Source organism: Diadema setosum, chromosome 2, assembly GCF_964275005.1.
Source record: "Diadema setosum chromosome 2, eeDiaSeto1, whole genome shotgun sequence".
Taxonomy (NCBI): Eukaryota; Metazoa; Echinodermata; class Echinoidea; order Diadematoida; family Diadematidae; genus Diadema; species Diadema setosum.
Genome location: NC_092686.1, coordinates 9,776,030 through 9,795,815, shown reverse-complemented (window position 1 = coordinate 9,795,815; position 19,786 = coordinate 9,776,030). Strand labels below are relative to the sequence as shown.

General features: G+C 39.7%; 1 protein-coding gene across 1 annotated transcript in view; it reads left to right on the top strand.

The window, feature by feature from the left end:
• Positions 1-19,786, top strand: part of LOC140238239 (uncharacterized) — a 211,587-nt gene that overhangs the window by 172,033 nt on the left and 19,768 nt on the right. Inside the window, exons 2-4 of the mRNA XM_072318178.1 lie at positions 11,134-12,038; positions 17,580-17,691; positions 19,313-19,407. Of these exons, the coding sequence (XP_072174279.1) occupies positions 11,134-12,038; positions 17,580-17,691; positions 19,313-19,407 (1,112 nt within the window). The remainder of the gene's footprint in view (positions 1-11,133; positions 12,039-17,579; positions 17,692-19,312; positions 19,408-19,786) is intronic.

Genomic DNA, 19,786 nt, shown 5'->3' with positions numbered 1-19,786 from the left:
TTCATTCCGAGAACGTTTACCCATGCTCCGAGCATACGGTTGTTTATTGTGCAACATAGATAGTGTGCCGGACTATTGTATACTCGTAAACGACACTGACCTCCAACCTCCGGAAACAATGGACGAAAAATCATAGTATGAGGCAATATAATGTAGCTGAGACGCTTGGTCAATATTCTTTTATATTTACATTCTGACTGAACCAGGAGAGAGGAGAGGAGAGGAGGAGGAGGAGGAGAGAGTGAGAGCGATCATAATCAGTTTGAGTTATATAGTGTTGCAAGAGTCACAGTAGAAAATGATGTAATCAGTGTTACTGGGTTTTGATCATTCTAATTAAACGTAAATTAAGTGTATGCGTGGCACATGCTTCTATCAACAATAGAATCTGCACAAAGCAAGAACACAAGGCCGAATGGGCCTGGCCTATAGGTTATACCGACAAATATGTAGTCGTAGACAAACATATTACCAGACAGTGTATATTTGATTCTTTAACGACGTGTTTGGCATGATTACTGTGATTGGTATATGGTTGCAGAATTAATTCGAATCATTGCATGGGTTAAAGCGTATTTACCAGAGATATCACAACTAACCTGGTAAACTAACACGGCGGTATGGGAAAGGAGGACATTGTCTGCTTTAGGATCAACCAATTCACATTCCTTGTGTTTTCATTCTATGTCTGTCGAAACGTCTTCGCCTTTTCTTAGATTTTGAAGTCGGGGAAAATAGGGAAGAAAAATCGACATGCTTGTCATGACATTCGCTTTAGTATAGGATGTTGCACTATCTCCCTCAAGTGGGATATACCTCCCTGACTATCAAATTATCAACTCCTTACTTGGCTCAGATCAACACCTTCACAATCTCTCTTTTGGAACTTAATTAATTTATCGGGTGGAATACCTTTCTTGTAAACTGAAACGGAGAAACGAGATTTCACCAAGGTGTTCCTTTCTCATGACAACATTTTCGACGACTCGTAATATGAGTTTAACAGGGTGTATGTGCATGCTGCCGCGACCCAATAAAGGTACCCAGGTAGAGTGTAATGAGGTTCGACTTTAATTGGATCATTATATTAGTTTTCTCCTACCAAAGCAAATGATAGATCATGGGACATAGGTTTTTTGTGTTACTGAACGCCTAATGCACTTGCTTTCCAATACAACATTCATAATACAAGTACTCCAATAGGCTCTAAAACGCTGCCCAAACACGGTCTATAGCGCATAGCCAGTGACCCACATCTGGTGCGGAACGCGCTAATTGTACGATCGAGAGTCTTACGCAACGCGGGTGTCCGCATGCATTCAATAATCGCACGAGATCGCTTCGCTTGAGATTATTAATGCCCCCCTTTTTCAAATGTTTAAGAGGCGAAGAAGGGAGGGTTAGTTCACGCTTGAGGTATTAACGATTCATTCCAGAGGGGATTGCTCTTTCCACGTTGGCAGGTGGGCAACACGTTGGAGCTACTTGCAGAAAGAAATGGAACAACTCATAGGCCCGAATCACGAAGGTGGTACAATTGAACCATGGTTGAAACAGGGAGGTGGGAAGAGAACACCTCCCTGGTTTAAACCATGGACAAAGACCGTAGTTTTGTATGAGGCGCCAAGTGTCGCATGGCCTATTTCATTGCGAAATCAGTCATTTCGTCGACGTAATGTTAACATTTCGTAACGAAATGACTGATTTCGTAACGAAATAGGCCATGCGACACTTGGCGCCCCATACAAAACTACGGTCTTTGTCCACGGTTTAAACCATGGTTTCAAGATAGTGTACCACCTTCGTGAATTCGGGTCATAATGGCGTGGAGATGATTTTGTTTGTTATTCGATATCTGACATCTAACTCAATCACTTATATAGTTCATGCACGTGCATGCTAATTCTCTCGTCATTATCGTCATAAAAGCTGACCTCGACATACCACACGGATGAAACATGTGCCAATCCGTTATCTCGTCTCAATCTTACTTGGAATACGCATTGGAGCAGGAATAAGAAGGGAAATGATATGTATCAACAACAAACATCGGAAGAAGAAAAAATATATATATTGTCGTGTAAAGCAAAACAGGTGCACAACAAAGAAAGACACCTGGTATATATCACGAACCATTCGGGTATTTCATCCAAAGACCGTATAAAAGGGCAGCTTGATTGACTCACAGTTATCAATTATTGGACAAAGAGAATGTTTCTCAATGCTTACTTGCCTATAGCCAATATTGGGAAGGGCTGGGAGTTTCAAACAAAAAACAATATAGATTGGAACATAGCCAGTATTCTGCTTCATGGAAAATAGGGAATCAACGTATTTCCCGGAGAATGCGGCGATCGAAATCTGTCCATTTATCTTCCCATGCCAGCAGAATTTGCGATACGCAAAAGAGAAGTTCATCCATTATTCAAGAGGAAAATCACTGTTTGTGTGTGTATTTTGTGTGTTTGTGTTGTTTGTTTTGACATATTATTATGATATATATCATTCAATATTATATATGAGCAGAAGAGAAAAACAAGCCCGGATTGTCTGATTCCCATAATTCCTTATGTCTCTTTGCCTGGAATGTTGAGCGGGAGGCCTAATGATGCATGTCACAATCAATTCGAGTAGGAGACGAAACCAGTCAATTAATGGGGGGGGGGGGGGGTAAGAGTGGTTAGAAAAGGGTAGCGTTCCACTGAACCTGTATTTCGTTATGTTGAGCACCGACATTGCATTATTTTGTTCTCTAAAAGACAGGAAGTATTTAGCTTGGCGCTTGTCTTATCAAGAAATAGTCATTTCCTCGGGGGAAAAACACACTTGTTTCATGCAACTCTCAGTGAGCTAGTGACAATCGTACTATAGTTGTATGCTTCATGCAGCGATTCAACTTTCTGAGTGATTTAGGAGGCATAATAGATTTGAACTTCTTACCTCTGACCACAACACCAATCTCATCTCCTTCTTCAATGTATGCTGCCCCACCCCAACTCCCTAATACCTCCTCCCCACCCCACCCCACCCCACCCACATTCCTGAATTCCTTGACGCCATATGAAACGGCAAGCGCAGTTGTGTGTACATTTACATTACATTGGAGGATGGGATTTCGAAGTTTGTAGTGAATGCTAATCCCGAATCAGACAAAAAAACAGGACTGGTAGCATAGCGTCTTTACACACGACACTCACTGCATTTTGTATGGCTTCATCAGCAAGCAAGCTGCACACGTCGAGCTGTTGACAAGTTAATACACTTTTTGTCATCACTTTTTGTGTTTGACTTGTTCGACCGTCACAACAATTACCCCAAGGTTAGTCGCTCAACGGAAGGAACAGAAAGCGGAGAAGCAGATCGGGCGATCAGGAAAGACTTAACGACAGAATAATGTAGACATAGAAAATGAATAGATCTGTAAACAAATACACAGTATGGGAAGGAGGGCGATTGTGTGTGTGCGAGTGGGTGTGTGTGTGTTTAACAGAGAATAAGAAATCAAGAGAAGTAGAATACTCTGCGGTTTTCTCTTTTTTTTTTCCAGCAATCATTGTTTTCTCATCCCAACATGTTGTCATCTTAAGTAGATCAGTGATTTTTTTTTTGCAATTTTTCAACATTTATTCAGATCAAATCTGAAGTAAAGCTTTTCGTGTCGCATCCCCACCCCCCCCCCAAAAAAAAATAGGATCGAACAGCAGTATCCACAAGCCTTGTATCTAGTTTTAACCCATCGAGCCCTAGTGTGATTTTGCTGCAAATAATATGTTATTATGTTCTAGATATGCATCGCCAACTCTAAATTTCACTTCTTATCCTGTGTTTGAAACAAATAAGATAGATCTGGTTAGATTAGTCAAATGTACGCAAAATCAGACGATGAAAAACTACAAAGGATTTGCCAGATATCAAAGATGAAAGTATGATTTTGTAAATTGAGATACCTATTTTAAGAAGCGGTTTGAATGCAGGTAGGCCTAAAAAAAAAAAAAAAAAGAGGCTGTGAAAATCCAGCTGAAACATAAAAAAGAGAAGATGGAAGCAGGAACTACATAGTGGCGCTCTAATAAAAAAAGTTTGACTTTACCTGATGAAACATCTTTACCTAATAAAATAAGACTGTATAAATGAATGAATGAATGAATGAATGAATGAATGAATGAATGAATAGATAGATAGATAGATAGATAGTAGATAGATAGATAAATAAATAAATAAATAAATAAATAAATTGATAAATGAATAAATAGATGAATACATAGATAAATAAATACATGAATAAATAAACATTAAGGATGAAATGTAAAAGTTATGATAAACAGATAGAAGAGCAAACAACCACAGAAATGTGGTTTTTCTGGGACCTTTGATGTGTTCAAAGAATGGTAGCTGTTACCGGTCTGTTTTTCTTCGAAGTGTGGCTTTCTATGATGAACTAATGATGGTAATGGATGGTGGGTTTCCGCGGATGGTTAGGATTGTAACTAGTTATGTTTATTGTGACGTATAACATACGTATCTTTATTGTGACGTATTACGTATGTTTAATTGTGACCGCCCCGAAAAACGTGGCACATATCACGGAAAAGAAAATGCAACAATTTACTGTATTTCGTATGTAAATGATTTATTGAATTTGTTTGCAAAACTCAATTTTTGTTATCATAGAAAATTTTATTTCACCCAAACTTCTGTGTTGTATTTTCGTTTGTAAATTGTATTCTTGAGAAAAAAAAAAAGTTGCGGAAATAGGTTGAAATTGACATAATTGTCAGACAATAGACTTTCAGACACGGAGTTCGTACGGACCTTCATTGTCCTTTCAAAAAAAAATACAATATTTTACAGTAGTTAGTTAGGCAAACTGGTATGATATGTTGACAATGTATAAAATACCTGCGCAATCAATGTCCTCGTAGAACCATACACAGTTACTGATATTGCAGACACGTATACTCACCATATACCTGCACTATCTTTACACTCCCACTCCCGACCGTCTCTCAGTTCCTAATGCTTTTTCTTTCGTTTTCTCGCATTCCCTTATTCAGAATTCATATTTTCTTCTCTTTTATATCCCATATTATGTTCATATTTCGACGCACAATACATACACAGCTTTATTTGTTTTCACGAACAAGAATTGGGTAAAGATGGCGGCTTCTGGCATCTGTTGAACTTATAATCATTTGCGAGTTGCTGCGAAACATTAAGACGTTTGTATGAAGCAAAAATGAAGTGTGTGTGTGTGTGTGTGTTTTTTTTATATTTTTACGCTGAAATGCAAAATCTTAGTATGAATGTTTGGGCGGTGAGTTAGCTCAGTCGGTAGCGCGTCTGCCTCACGATCCAAAGGACCCCGGTTCGATTCCCGGGTCCCACTGAGCAATATTGTGTGTAATCATACCGTCCCCTCTAGTAAGAGGCAAAACACTCTGTCCCTCGGATGGGACATGAAATGGAGGTCCCGTGTGTGAGAGAGTAGCAACCCATGCACGTAAAAGATCGCGCTTCATTCATTCATCGCAAAGAGCAAAGACTAACCCGGTGAAGAGGTCCCGCCTTATACATCCATTTGGACCCCATGGAAGACCAGCTGTTGCAGCTGAATATGGGCTATCCAGCCATCTTCTCAAATGGAAAATGAAACAAACGTTTAAACAAAAACTGCGCCTCAAGGTGCATGAATGTGTAAGTGTTTGCTATGTTTCTAACTTACATGGATAAATCAAATCATAATTATTAATCTACAACTAATTCTTGCACATCCTGCAGATCGTAGTCAGTTATGGCATCTATTATCCTGACGAATTTTACGTGTTCTGACAAAATTCATGCAAATTGGAACAAAACATATTCTCTGCATTCACATGCTCTTATTAAGCCATGTCCTTTTTCCATAGAAATGCGATATTCGGCCTTACATTCTGCGGCATCATGCAGTCTAACGCTGGAAACATATTCCCTGAATTATGGCTACGTGACCCACTTTGTTCACATTTATGGTTGTTGATGACATCATCCTGCATTAACAAAAGATTAAGGAGAATAAATGCGGTTTTTTTAGGTCCTTAAAATCTTTAAAATAGTCCTTTTTGTCGAATAGCAGATGGAGGGGATAATATTATGATCCGGTATATAAAATCTATTTTGGACTACATTTTTTTAACAGAAAATGTGACAATAAACGATGAGGATAATGTAGAGACAAAAGTGGCCGTGGGTACAGGAACTATTTTCTGGTGGACGAACAGTCACGTTAACCATCCCTTATTTGGGCCCAAATTCTCGGACGAACGCGGATCACTAAACAAGGGGGTGTATACCTGTTCTTGCCTTTAGAAAGGTAAAGATATTCGAGCAAAAGATGAGTTGAGTATAGGACCATGCCTTAGTGCCGATCCTGCGCCCCCTTCCACCCCTTTAAAATCTAACAATCCCTTTGAGAAGTAAATACGGGAAGGATACGTTTGATATGTAAGGTACACGAAGCCTTCGGCGATTATCACTAAGGTCTCTTTCTCGAATTGTTATAAACAAGGGGACTTTTCGCAACGCATATATGAAACGCCAAAGAAAAACACTACGTCCCACTTCTTTCCCCTCTGACACATAACATGATATTCTCCCTATAATACTGCCTGTTGATTCTTGGTTCACGGGGATTATCACACGGCCTTCCTTCTAGGTCATTTCGTAGAAGAGGATTTAACATCCATTCTCTATCTCGTCCCTGGACAAAGGATATAATGCTTGGTGAAAACATAGGAATCGGGAAATAAACGACCATTCTTCGCCTCTTCTTTTCTTTCCCATCTGTCCCTTTTTCTTTTCTCTCTCACTTTTTCTCTTTCTGACAGTACAGCTCACCTCAAGTTATTTGGAAGTTGGTAGTGTTTGACTCGCACCTGTAGAACTCTGTGGTTTGTAGAAGAAAAACAAAAACTGAGTGGAATTCGATTGATAATAACGAAGAAGTGTAGCTGTGTGAACATTATAGAGCTATTAAAAGGAAATAAAGATTTCGTCATATTCCTGTAACTTTAACCGCAAAGAAGTCAGAATGACTTTTTTTTTCTGTATCCTGTTCATACACTAACAACAACAACAACAACAACAATGTATGGAGGCCTATATTCTTGTATATTTTTCTTATATACATCCATTGTCGGTGACAACAAAGAAAGCTGAGTAATCATGTGGTCACGTCATGTAAAAACGATAAACAAAGAACCAAGGCAAGGAAAAAGGGGAAAAAAGAGAAAAACACATGATCGCATTCCTTTAGGTGATATTGAAATATTACAACGTCTTTAAATGGAAAATGATCCTGCTGAATTCTTTAAAGTAAGAATAGACATAGCAGACAGTCTGTTGAAACTGGCAATGAAGGAGACAAAATATAGGCCTACAAAACATGGTAACTTTTTAGGTGGTTACATACAATTTTTCCAGCAATGAGTGCTGCTGTTCTCATGATTCCTTTCCTGCGTTGACAATATAATAAGTATAATTAGATATGATATGATATGATATGAAATGATATGATAATATGATATGAATTATGATGAAATGATGATATATGATATGATATGATATGATATGATATGATAATATGATATGAATTATGATAAATGATGATATATGATATGATATGATATGATATGATATGATATGATATGATATGATATGATATGATATGATATGATATGATAATATGATATGAATTATGATAAATGATGATATATGATATGATATGATATGATATGATATGATATGATATGATATGATATGGATAAGTTGAGTGAGGTCCATAGCGACGGTGATGAATGTAGTTCAGCAGACGCCGAGAGGAGAGGCGCCAATTGCAACTATTTTGCCGGTTTCGTGAAAGTTCAGCATCTGGAACGGGACAAAAAAATAATAAAGCGCAAATATTTGTCTTGTCAATGTACACCGAGGCACTCATGGTCACGGCCTATACACAGCTCCCGATGTTTTGATTTCAAAATCTTTACATTCCGGCTTTTTGTTCTCCTCCTCCGGGATCATTGACGGTAACCCACATTCTCTTGGTTATTTTTAGCCGAGTGACAAGTGAACTTGTAGCGTCATCAGGCAGCTGTCAAACTCGTCCTTCCTTCATTTTCTAGACGACCTTTCACCTGCCTACTTTTTGAATTTTTATCCAAACTGAAGAAGAAAATTAGTTTGACGGTCGGGAAGTATGATTTTTATAAAAACAGTAACATCAGTAATTATATAAATTATTTGATTAATCACTTGTTTAAAAGTTAGATTACCGATGTTTCGAAACAGAGAAAAAATGAAAAAAAAATGGAAAAAACAGAAAAAAAAACGATGTTTCGAAACAATTGTTATAATATTCAGCAAGTTTATGAATTTTCAGTGAACTTGATGGAACTATACGCACCCTGCAACTCCAAACGCCAACTCCCCACCCACCCACCCACTTACCCCCCCCCCCTCGCTTCAACGACTGCACCCGATTATGTACGATCCGTCACCTTTTAAAAGTCACCTGTGTCCAAGGGTGTTAAAGAGCATGTATACCGTTAAAGTGTTCCTTGTCCTTCGTGGAATGCACGCGAGTATCATTTCAATATGAGGCAACAAAGAGGTCAAATTAACCTACAAAAATTTATCCAAACAGCTCAGTGTACCTTCCAGTGTCCCGTGTTCTTCTTTCTTTTAAACATACAATTGGATTCTGTGGCGAAGATCAATCGTCCCCAACTGTGACAGGGAATGTTTGCTGCGCCAATATTTGTGCGCCTGTTTGGTTAAGCGTCACCACAACATGTTGGCACTCTCGAAGGGTGGACGCGCGCACGATTGTTAGCTGAGCTCCGGGGGTTTTTTCTTTGTCGTTCCAGTTTGTACGGTCAACGATTTCGTATCGATCGTCGCAGATCACGATCAGAAGAAGTCCCAATGTGTATTTATCGTTTGCCACAATCGTTCGAAATTTATCTTGTTGGGAAGATGAGAAACTGACTCTTCTGTGGTGTTATGTCGTTCAAGCTATAAAGACAATGCCTCCATGTATGGAAAATGTATATGAGAATGATTTTGATATCTCCACAGATGTTTGCTTAATTAAAGAAAACATATCAGCACTCGCTGTCAATCAAACCTTCGAATGTTAACCCTATAGCCATCGACGTCCACGCTTCAAATCACTCTGACTTGGCTTCAAGAAAACAATACATTTAGATTTGAGGAATAATAGTGATCGCTGCTGTTCTTCGCTTGTCATTACATACGATTTAATCAGGGAAATAATGATAATGATGATGACGAATAGCATTTAATTCCTTAATCTAAATAATAACCTCATTTATCCGTAGGATATTCAAAGGCGCCCGGCTCCCACAATAATAATGTCAAACGTTATTCACAAAAATACAGGACAATGTCAGATCCCAATAATACAGGTATTTTCACGATAATAGTCAGAAAAATACATTGCACTCTCATAATGGGGTGCTTGGTTTCTCTCAGGAGGAATTAGTGACCGCGTTATTAATGTAATGGATATATTTTTCTTTCAGTTGTTTTTTTTTTTTTTTTCATTGGTCTGCTTTGAGTGGTGCAGTTTGCGTTATTACGGATTAAAAAAAAAGACATGAAGGCAAATGCACACGGCATTCTATCGAGTTGGTTAAATGTGTTTCTGGTTGGGCGCGTCCGAATAATTATGAATAGGTATTAAGGTGCGCGTGTGTGCTGAGAAAGAGTGATGTGCGCAGGTCTCCAATCTTCATGGTCATCACTCTTTAGTTGTGTTTGGCCATTGAAGCCGGATACATCATGTCACCATGATTTCCCCCTCTGGACTCCCGACCTTATTTACTGTCCCTCTCCACGACGGACTTTTCATTCAACCGTTTTATGCTTGCGGAGTGCGGACAGAATATTCTTGGCAGCGTAGTTTCTTGGTGTACTCATATTCGTTTTCTATAGGACTCGCCATGCAATCCAGGAGTTTTCTGTTGGATGCCTGTGATATGAATGCTGCCTGGAAAGCATTTAACTTGCAGTGCAGTTGGTTCATTCCCGTGATTAAAACTACGCCATCTTTTGTCCATAAAGGTACCAGCGCATAATGCCAATGCATTGGGCAGTAACTGCCGTTGCTGTTTGCCGTTTCATGAATGCGTGTCATGCTTAATCGGAATTCGAGTAACTTTCGTTAAAACCTACCTTGTTCAACCTGTGTTTGTTGCTTTTTGTTCGTTTTTGTTTCGCAATAATGGTAACAATTTATCAGTATCTTTCAAAAATTGTTTGTATCTCGTTAGTCAGATTAGAAGATTTAAGGTTGAAGCTTGTGATTTATAAGTAGTTTTAAAGAAAAAACAACAACAATAATTTGTTCTACATGCATGACGTATTGTTGAACAAAAATTTGGATTATTTGCGATGAATCTGCAAATACGTGATTGAATGGTGCGTAAATTACGATTTTTTTTTTTTTCATTGGGTGAAACCAATTTGATATATGACGATTTCAGTTTACCTAGAAATTGTTTTCATCCAAAATCCCAGTCGTAAAGGTTCGTAGAAACTAGGCTTATAATCAGTGTAGCAGAGGAAACAAGCCTGCACATTTATATCATAATACTTCCCAAATCATCATTCTAATTTATCGCTTAAAGTAGACTTCCCATATTTCATATCAAACATTCAATCGAATCACTCAAAAAGCTGTTCTGAAGTCTATGTATAACATTGAAGCTGAAATACAAATGCCATAGATTTCACACCTTTCGCTGTGAAACGAAATTCTGCATATTTGTGAGTAAGCAAAGGTCGTTTTTTTTTTTCTTCATGATATTCGTGATCTTCAGAGGGTCTTTAAACCGCTGGTACCTAAGTTGCTTGCTTACAAACACTCTTTATACCCTTAGCGGTAACGTAAGTCATAATTCAATCATTATGTCCAGTCAACAATGTACAGAAGATTTGAATCAATTGTTATCAATTTAAAGTAATTGTTATCGTATTTAATGATTAATATTTTTTTTTCTCTCCCCCATCTCCCCTTCTCTTTTCTTCTTCTTCTCCTTCCTACTTTCTATCTTAAACGTGGTTTGGTTTATGCAGAGAGTTCCGACTGTACCAAATCTGACTCTCTTAGTTCCGACGGTCCGCACAAGGCAAACGGCCGAATTCGAGCTAGCGTCGACATCGGAGAAGTAGCGTCGGTCGGTGTGATGGGCGGGATACGACCCCCTCCGCATTCCTCCGTCGCCTTGGACAAAGCTCCCGCCTCCGGACAGTTCTCTGTGGAGCACACGAACGGCGTGCCTTTCGTGACGGACGACATGGAGCGCGAGAACAACAACGATTCCCTGGCCGTCCCCAAGGAGGAGCAGCAGCAGCGCAACGGCGAGCCCGACCTCCAGTCCGATGAGGATTCCATGTATAAGGACCTCGATATTGTCGGCGATAGTCACGGTGTGCGGTTCCCATGGCAACGGGACGTGATCACGCAGTGCGATGGCGTCGGAAAGCACGACATGAGCGTGCAGACGGACATCTCGGAAATCTGTGACAAGTGCAACTCGGAGAGGGCGCTAAAATCTGAACACAACTCGCCGTCGTTGCTTCATCGAGTGTTCCCGTCGATCGGGCGCGGGTCCCCGGACAATCGGCGGAAGAAGGGGAAGCTCTTCAAGCAGGCCAGCCTGGACTGCATGCTGCCTCCTAAAGATTTCGGCATCGACGGCACGATGACGCCGCCGCGTCCCAGAAGCAAAAGCGCCTTACCCACAGGGCGCCCTCTATCGGATCCGGACGTGATCGCATCCGTGCTGGCTCCCACTATGTTGTCTGTGCCAAACAGCGGACGCATGATGAACGAGACTTTCTCTCAGGGTGAGGGCGGCAACCCCAGGACCTTGACGAACACACTCCAATTATCCCTACCGCCAACAGACCAGGGGCAGGATGTTTCGTCCTATCCACCATCACCACTTCCCTCACCATACCACTCTCCTGAATTACCGGTAAGATATCTGATCCCTATCATCAATTGCTGTGTATCTGTCATTCAAATCACATGCAATGCACTTCACCCCAGTATGGTGTCAGAAGAGTTCATTCAAGTATGGATTGATAATTGTGCGATGATAGAGGATCTTGGCAAAACTTCCGTACAGCGTAGGTCTTTCACAGGCATTTCCGTTCAACTGTCATAAAAATGTATGCAAAGAACTTACGACTGTACTGCATTCAAGAGTCAAAATAGATATGAATATTTCCCTTTTCCATCGTGTGGTCATTTTTTTTTCCCACTCAAACTGCGTTTGACATGAAATAGTCATGTACTTTACCTAGAAAACAGACTTTGTTTAGTTTATGTAGTTTGTGTACATGGATAAGTCTTTGATATCCATGTCGTTAATAAAGATATCGGACAATAAGATAAGATACTTCCAAGTGTTTGCAAGTTGCATGCAACATAACAGCTCACAATAATAACTTACGATCCCTGTTTTTATTTTTCTCATCAAAAGTCAACTGCCATCAGAAATGAAAACAAATCTGCTAACTTCGATGATACCTTTGTATACGATTCACGTCGCGTGCATAAAAATGATGTCGTCGTACGCAAAAAATCCTTAGACACATTTTACTTTTTCTTTATGTATGCGATGCATGCCTTTGTAAATACGTAGTGGGTGTGGTTGTCTGTTTGTTTGTTTTTTTACTGTTTTACTTTACTTCCGTGGGGGAGGGGACTGACTAGTATAATATACACTGTATGAGTCGTTGTTCCATCCAGTGTTTGGTGCTGCTCGTCTGCTGGTATGATTCTGTCTGTCGGTTTAAATCTGTCAGACCTTCTTTCCCCTTGAGGCGATATGTATCGCATCGTTGGGAGGAAATTATGAATCGTTGCAATTTCCTGCCTTTCTGTCTTGTATATCAAACATTTACTTCGCAGCTGATCCGTAAATATACCATCCCTCTTTTTTAACTCACCTCCCTTTCCACATATGGAATCATAAAAACCCATATAGTACTGCGCTCTTGATCAATTTTCCTCTAAATAGAACACTAATGTTCAGCCTTCCGAAGGACCACCATTAGCAAATGCTAAATATCCACAAGTTGCCTGCAGCAATAAATGATTTTCTCCTTGACAGAAAAGGAGTAAGAAGAAGAAATGAAAAAATAAAGAAAGTGAGAGCAAGGCTTCCGAAATCGCGCTGGCGCAACCAAGATTTTTTTGATACCTTGTTTACCGTAATTCCAATGACAATACGCGCTGATTTGGCGTCGAGGCAGCCGAGAAAAAAAAAAAGAAAAGAAATCATGCGCCTTGCTGCAAAATGCATTGCCAGTTTCGTTAAGTCTCTCATTGCCAGATGACGACTTTCCTACTATCAAAAGTCAATAATTTTCCTTTCGCTGTAGTCTAGAGAGGGCTACTGGATAATGAAGTCTTTCGCGGTGGTCGCGCTGTAAGCCATGAAACCAAGGCAGCAGAGCAGCGACACTTTCTTTGAACGAAATTGGAAATATTTATATAAAAAAAAACCATGGGCGTTTAAACATCAGTGTTTCATCCAGTTTGGCGTCCACCGCAGACGTTTTGTCTTCATATATTTTCTTATACATTGTCCCTATACAATTACTGTGAGTTATACACATACATGACATAATTACGTGTAGTCCGGTTCTTATATAACCTCCCGGACAGAAATACAAAAAAGTTGATATGAAAGATATACTTTGTGCAAAAGCAACGTATCAATCAGAAACCTAAATCAGACATCGTAGACACACAACTAGTTCCAGTGCTTTCTGCATGATGTAGAATTAGTGAATTGAAGCTGAATTTAATTTAAATGGTCACTGAACTCCTAAATCATTTTGCTCCAATAACTCTCATTGATTGGGCACTGTATCTGCTTAATGCAGTTTCCAGCTCAGTAATGGTCTTTTTTTTTATAAGATTTTGGTTCTTGCCTTTCATAAAATGAAATCTATGAGATTCCCGGGACTTAATGAGTGGCATTGCATTTTCGATGGCAAATATTGTTGAGTTGTTGAATCAACACTGACGTTTCGAGGTAGGAGCGAGGTATGCATGACATCAGCAGTGTGTACGTGTGTCTGTGTGCACTCATGTTGCAAGGCTGCAGACGCCAGATGGCGTGCTTCTGTTAAGAAGGACAGTGGATGTCGCAGTGTTGGTACCACTGATCTCGATATTTTATAGAGACCAGTGGTGGGTACTGTGCATGTGGACATGAGATCTCTAGGCTGGTAATATAAGCAGGATGTTGAAGGGGCAATATCAAGATGTCAGAAATTTCATTTTCCTTTTCCTTCACTCGAGTAAAGCAACTGTCCTGACCCTGCAAAGAACAAACGATGTCTCAGTGATACACGATGGGTTTATCTTACGAGCTAGACATTAAAAAAAAAGTCCATGAGTCATACGCCCACGAGTCACACAGCCCACGAGATAGGCACCATGTATAACAGGCCCACGAGATAAATACTGGGGTAGAAAAGGTCCACTAGCCCCTTTTTGCCTACAGTTGAGCTCGTTGGCCTTATTCGCCTAGTGTCTATCTCGTTGGCTGGACGACTACTCGGTGTGCACCTCACGAGCTTGACACCCACGATCAAGTCGTACAGCCCACGAGCAAGACACTAGTCAAAAAGGACCCACAAACTCGACAGTACATCACGGAGCTTCATAATGTAGTGTCGAGGTGGTGGACCTTTTTGATTAGTGTCAAGTTTGTGGGCTTTATTTGCCTAGAGTCGAGCTCGTGGGCCGTATGGCTCTTGGGTGTATGACTTTTTTTCAATGTCTAGCTCATGGACAGTTTGTAATATTGCTGCGAATTAGATAAGGAATTAAGCATGTTTTATCTTTTATTACTTAAAATCCTGATTTTGTACGACCCGATAGTGCAATAATTATTCATTAATGTCATTCACATAGACGAAATCGCGGGATCAGGGGAAATGCTGTAAATACTTCCCTTCAGCATAATTATCATTATATTACTATTATGTGTAAGTAGACTATATAACAACTCGGAAAGTGTGTGTGTGTGTGTGTGTGTGTGTGTGAGGGTCAGTGACGTCGTCCGACATGTCTCAATTGTCGTCGTAATTTGTTCTTCGCCCCTGCCAAATCGTCCGCTCAATCAGCACACATTGTCTTCGTCTAAGAGCTGAAAACGCGAAATCGGAACGGATTAACTCCGCTCTTTCGAATGCTTAGCAAACTAACCCCCTAATGAGCATTTTAATAGAGCTACGAAATTGCGTATGTCACACTTTAAGGGCTGCATGCTACCTTACAGAAGACGCCACATGGCTAGTTGGAACATGTCTCTTATAGGAGTGCATTGAGCAGACTATCATTCGGAATGCTCATTCAATAGTGTTAATGATGCCTTCGAGACTGCAAATTACGGATGAATATGTGCTGGGCGACATTTACCTTCATTTAAGGTTCCATTCATCATTTGATTTGATGTAATTTCAGTTCATTTCGTTCATTAAAAAAAAAGAAGAAAAAGTGATGTGCGTCATCCTGTCCCCTGTTGTAAGAACGTTCGGAAATGAGTTTACCAACGAAACAGCTTACATAATTTACTTCCCAACGCACGTTGCACGTTGTTAATCCTTTTGGGTCTAGGGCAATTACTCCCTGGGCAGTTACCCCGGACCCTTCCCCTGATCCTTTGCATGATTCGAGGGCCAATTGGCACACAAAACCCTCATAGCTTTGTACACACTGTCCAAAGTTCCTGTCAAGCAAGCAAGCAAAAACAGACAGACAGACACATAGAGAGACACACATATGATTTAAACACACATACGCACACATACACACACAATCATGTACATTATGATACACACGCATATAGGCTTACATACCCATACACCAACATACATAAGCTGCATACATACATACATACACAAACATACTTACATACATACATACATACAAACAAATAGACAGAGAAGTCAGTTAAAAGAAGCACGTACTTGCCATCGGAATATGCATGATGCAAGGTCGGGTAAAAGTCCCTGAATGTCCATCAAGGATGCAACGATCGCATCCCCACATACGCACAGTGACAGCACTCGAACGAAAATGGCAATAATCTTATCACTTGAAGTGTGGGCAAGGTCAACCCAATGTCAAATGTATGTGTGTTTTGTTTTGTTTTGTTTTGTTTTTAGTATGATTTTTGACAATAGAGCTATCCACGCATCGCTTTATCAATCTTGGTTAACCCGAGGGAGGGGTGGAAACCAAAGAAAGTATTGCAAATATGATTTGGAAACATGGACCAATGGGAAAGAGAAGGGACGAATGCAACTAACTGTAAGATAGATTGAAAAAAGGGGGGGGGGGTTGAAATGAGACTGAGCAAGGAAGACCTGACAAGAAAAAAACAACAACAACAAACAGTCATAATAATTTAACAAACAGAGTCCGAAATGCTGCAATCTATTTTGGGAGGAAATAATACATAACATACACTGCATGCACAGTATTGATAGTCTGTCTGTTATATGCATGGAGTCAGTTAAGTGTCAGGGATAGTCTATTCAGTCGTGAACTAATGCTTGCTTTTAGTGCAATTTGATACGTAAAGTGTGTACCAATTTTGAAGAGTGTACTTCAAGACATTCTTGTTTAAATGTAAACAGTGTGAAATTCAATGTTCTAAACATGTATTATAATTACAAATGTATATACATTGTTTATTGGTTCCCTAAATCGCAATAAAAATAGTTAAATTGCTTATGGATTACACTACAACATTATTTGTAAATTCCTAACACACAAATGCTAATAACACGTAAAATTTGCACTTTCAAAACTGTATCTAGTAACTTACAGTGATATTGGCACATATGGTATATTAGATGTAGTGAGATTTTAACAAAGAAAATGCTATATAATAATCAACATGTATAAATCCTGTAATAAACCGACCGAAAAAGCCTGCAGACGGAGCATCTTAGTGTTCTATGAATTTGTAGATGGCAAAAGAGCACGCGGCCGACAACGTCCACGCTTTCCTGAGGCTGTCTGGGCCTCGAGATCCTAGAGCATCACGATGCTGCACTCGTGCGACGACGAAAGGGCCTGGAGGATGACTACATCGACGATCGCCGGCGGACAGTGCGATGTCCACGACAGAGAAGAGAAATAGTCCCCTTCTGTCATACTTATCATCTCAACTCCCCTTTATAGCATATTTTATGTTGTTCCCCATTTAACTCTGGCTGACCCATGGGCAGTGTGTTGTATACATTGCGAAAAGTATTAGAGGATGGTAACCTTAGAGATGGTTTGAAGGTTAAAACCAAGTGGAGACCGTATATAACCCCTTTTGGAGGCACTCCAGGCGATATCCCACTCCTTAATTCCATCTCTGCTATTTGATCTCTGTTTTTGTTCGTATCAGACTCATCCAATGCATTTTATCATAAAAACAAAAACCTACATCATATCCTTTCTCATTCTTTTTTTCTGTCGGGATTAATTCCTCCAGGTTCGGAACGCTACCCGCCGAGAATCGGGAGGAAATCGCCCAAAAGTCGTCGTAAGCCACCACGAGGAGGACTCCGACTCGGTCTCCCTTGTCAACGCAGACAGCCTTCACGGTAAGAACAAAATCATAACCATCCGATCCGCAAGGTTGCCGGGCTTAAAGAAGTCCGCTCTCGAACAACGCGAAATGGCTCACGTTTAATGGAACTATATAGGAACCTTCCAAGTTTATTATTATTATTATTATTATTATTATTATTATTATTATTATTATTATTATTATTATTATTATTATTATCATTTATTGTTCTTTTTATTATTATTATTCATTCATTCAGCCAAATGAAAATGGCAATATAACAGTATTTTCGTTAGCTTCTGGTGACCGCAACTTCCTGCGAGCACGTTCTGTAAATCAATCTTCAACTGAGTTCTAATGCTGAACCTATATCAGTGAAAATAATGCAAATTCATAGTAAACATGAAGGAATACAATGAAAACGGATAGTAAATTTGAAGGAAATATTATGTGAATGAAAAATCATAAGTTGTATTATTGATATAAAAAACAATAAAACTATTGCTGCTGTCACTTTTGGTAGTAGCAGTAGTAGTAGCAGCAGCAGCAGCAGTACTAGTAATAGTAGTAGTATAGAAATAATAAAAGTTGTAGTATCCAATATTGGAAACAAAAAGGTTTTGTATCCAACATTGATCGGAATCGCATTCATGTTGTTTAGACTGTTGCTTGTCAAATTGTATCATTTGTCTTTATGTATCATATGTGACATTTGCTTTGTACCCGAATGTTATGTGAATAAAATTTCTTTGTGAAAAAAGAGAGAAAAAAAAAGATGAAATAAAAGTTGTAGTAAATGACGTAAGCATGAAAATTTCTTCCGGTCATCCTATGATTACCAGATCGTTCAACAGAACCTACCGGAAGATATAAATTAAATGACAATGTTCAGGGGCATTTAGTGAACTGCACAATACTAGTGGTCTCCCATTACCGCGCGGCAATGTGGCTGTCGTGTGCCGGAAATGTCACCGTATACCTAGAATACTCGTCTGTCCCTGCCTTTTCATCCCGTTTGCTTTCCGAGAATGCGAGGCTGCTATCTCGGTTTGCATTCGGGCTTTTCCCGCCCGAACACGTATGTGATATTTACGCGGTGTTTCTCTCTCCCCTGCCCCCCCCCCCCCTCCCCTTACTCTCTACCACTCTCTCTCCCCTTTCTCCTCCCTCTCCTCTCCCCTTCTCTCACAACTCTCATTCTCTCTCTCTCTCCTCTCTCCTATCTGTCTATCTCACTCGCATGAAACAGCACGTGCAATAATAATATGTGCGTTATGTCATAAGCATATACTTATTTTTTATTGTCCACTGCACATTGTCTTTCCCGTGACCCCTCTCCACTATTGACTAATGGACGTGAAAAACAAAATTGAAAATGACGCAATGAGGATACCTCGAAATCAATAATATTGTTGGTTTTGAGACATTCATTCGAATGGTAATTGTTCTCTTGGGAATGATGCACGGAGTTGAACTCTTTCAACACGACATGAATCGGGTAGAGCACATCAGTAGAGAATGGATGCGCGAATGTCATCAGAGAATTTCATTGACGGGATTGATGCAGCGTCATACTAGTAGGTCCTACATTGTATCGGCCCTACAGAGTATTCCTAACCATCTTTTTATTTGTTTCCGTATTTGCGACACCATAGATTCCGTGGAATCTCTTACGAGTGAGAGCAGTTCATTACGGGTACCTTCACCGGAATTTCTCCAAACCAAAGCAACTTTCAACAAGGACCGAATGGTAAGCGTAGGCGCATGCAGAAACGTTGTCATTATCAATGTACATGTATCAAGATTTGTATTTGAATTGTTTTGAGAGTGTAAAAATGATGTCATGCGCACGCGCACTACACAGCTGAGTGATTAAAGGCATATGATATTATTTTCTTCGTATTATAATCTCCATACGGCACAAGAACGCACGATCTGTTGCATTTTAATGAGTTTCTTAATGATTTGTAGATAATCATTATAAAGAGCATCGGTATATGTATTGCAGGGGAATTCGAGTTTTAACCTTTGAAGCCATTCATGATTATTACCAGTGGGTAGGTCAGTATCAAATAACACAATGTGTCTAACATTTTCTTTGTTATTCATTATATCCTATAATATTCGGT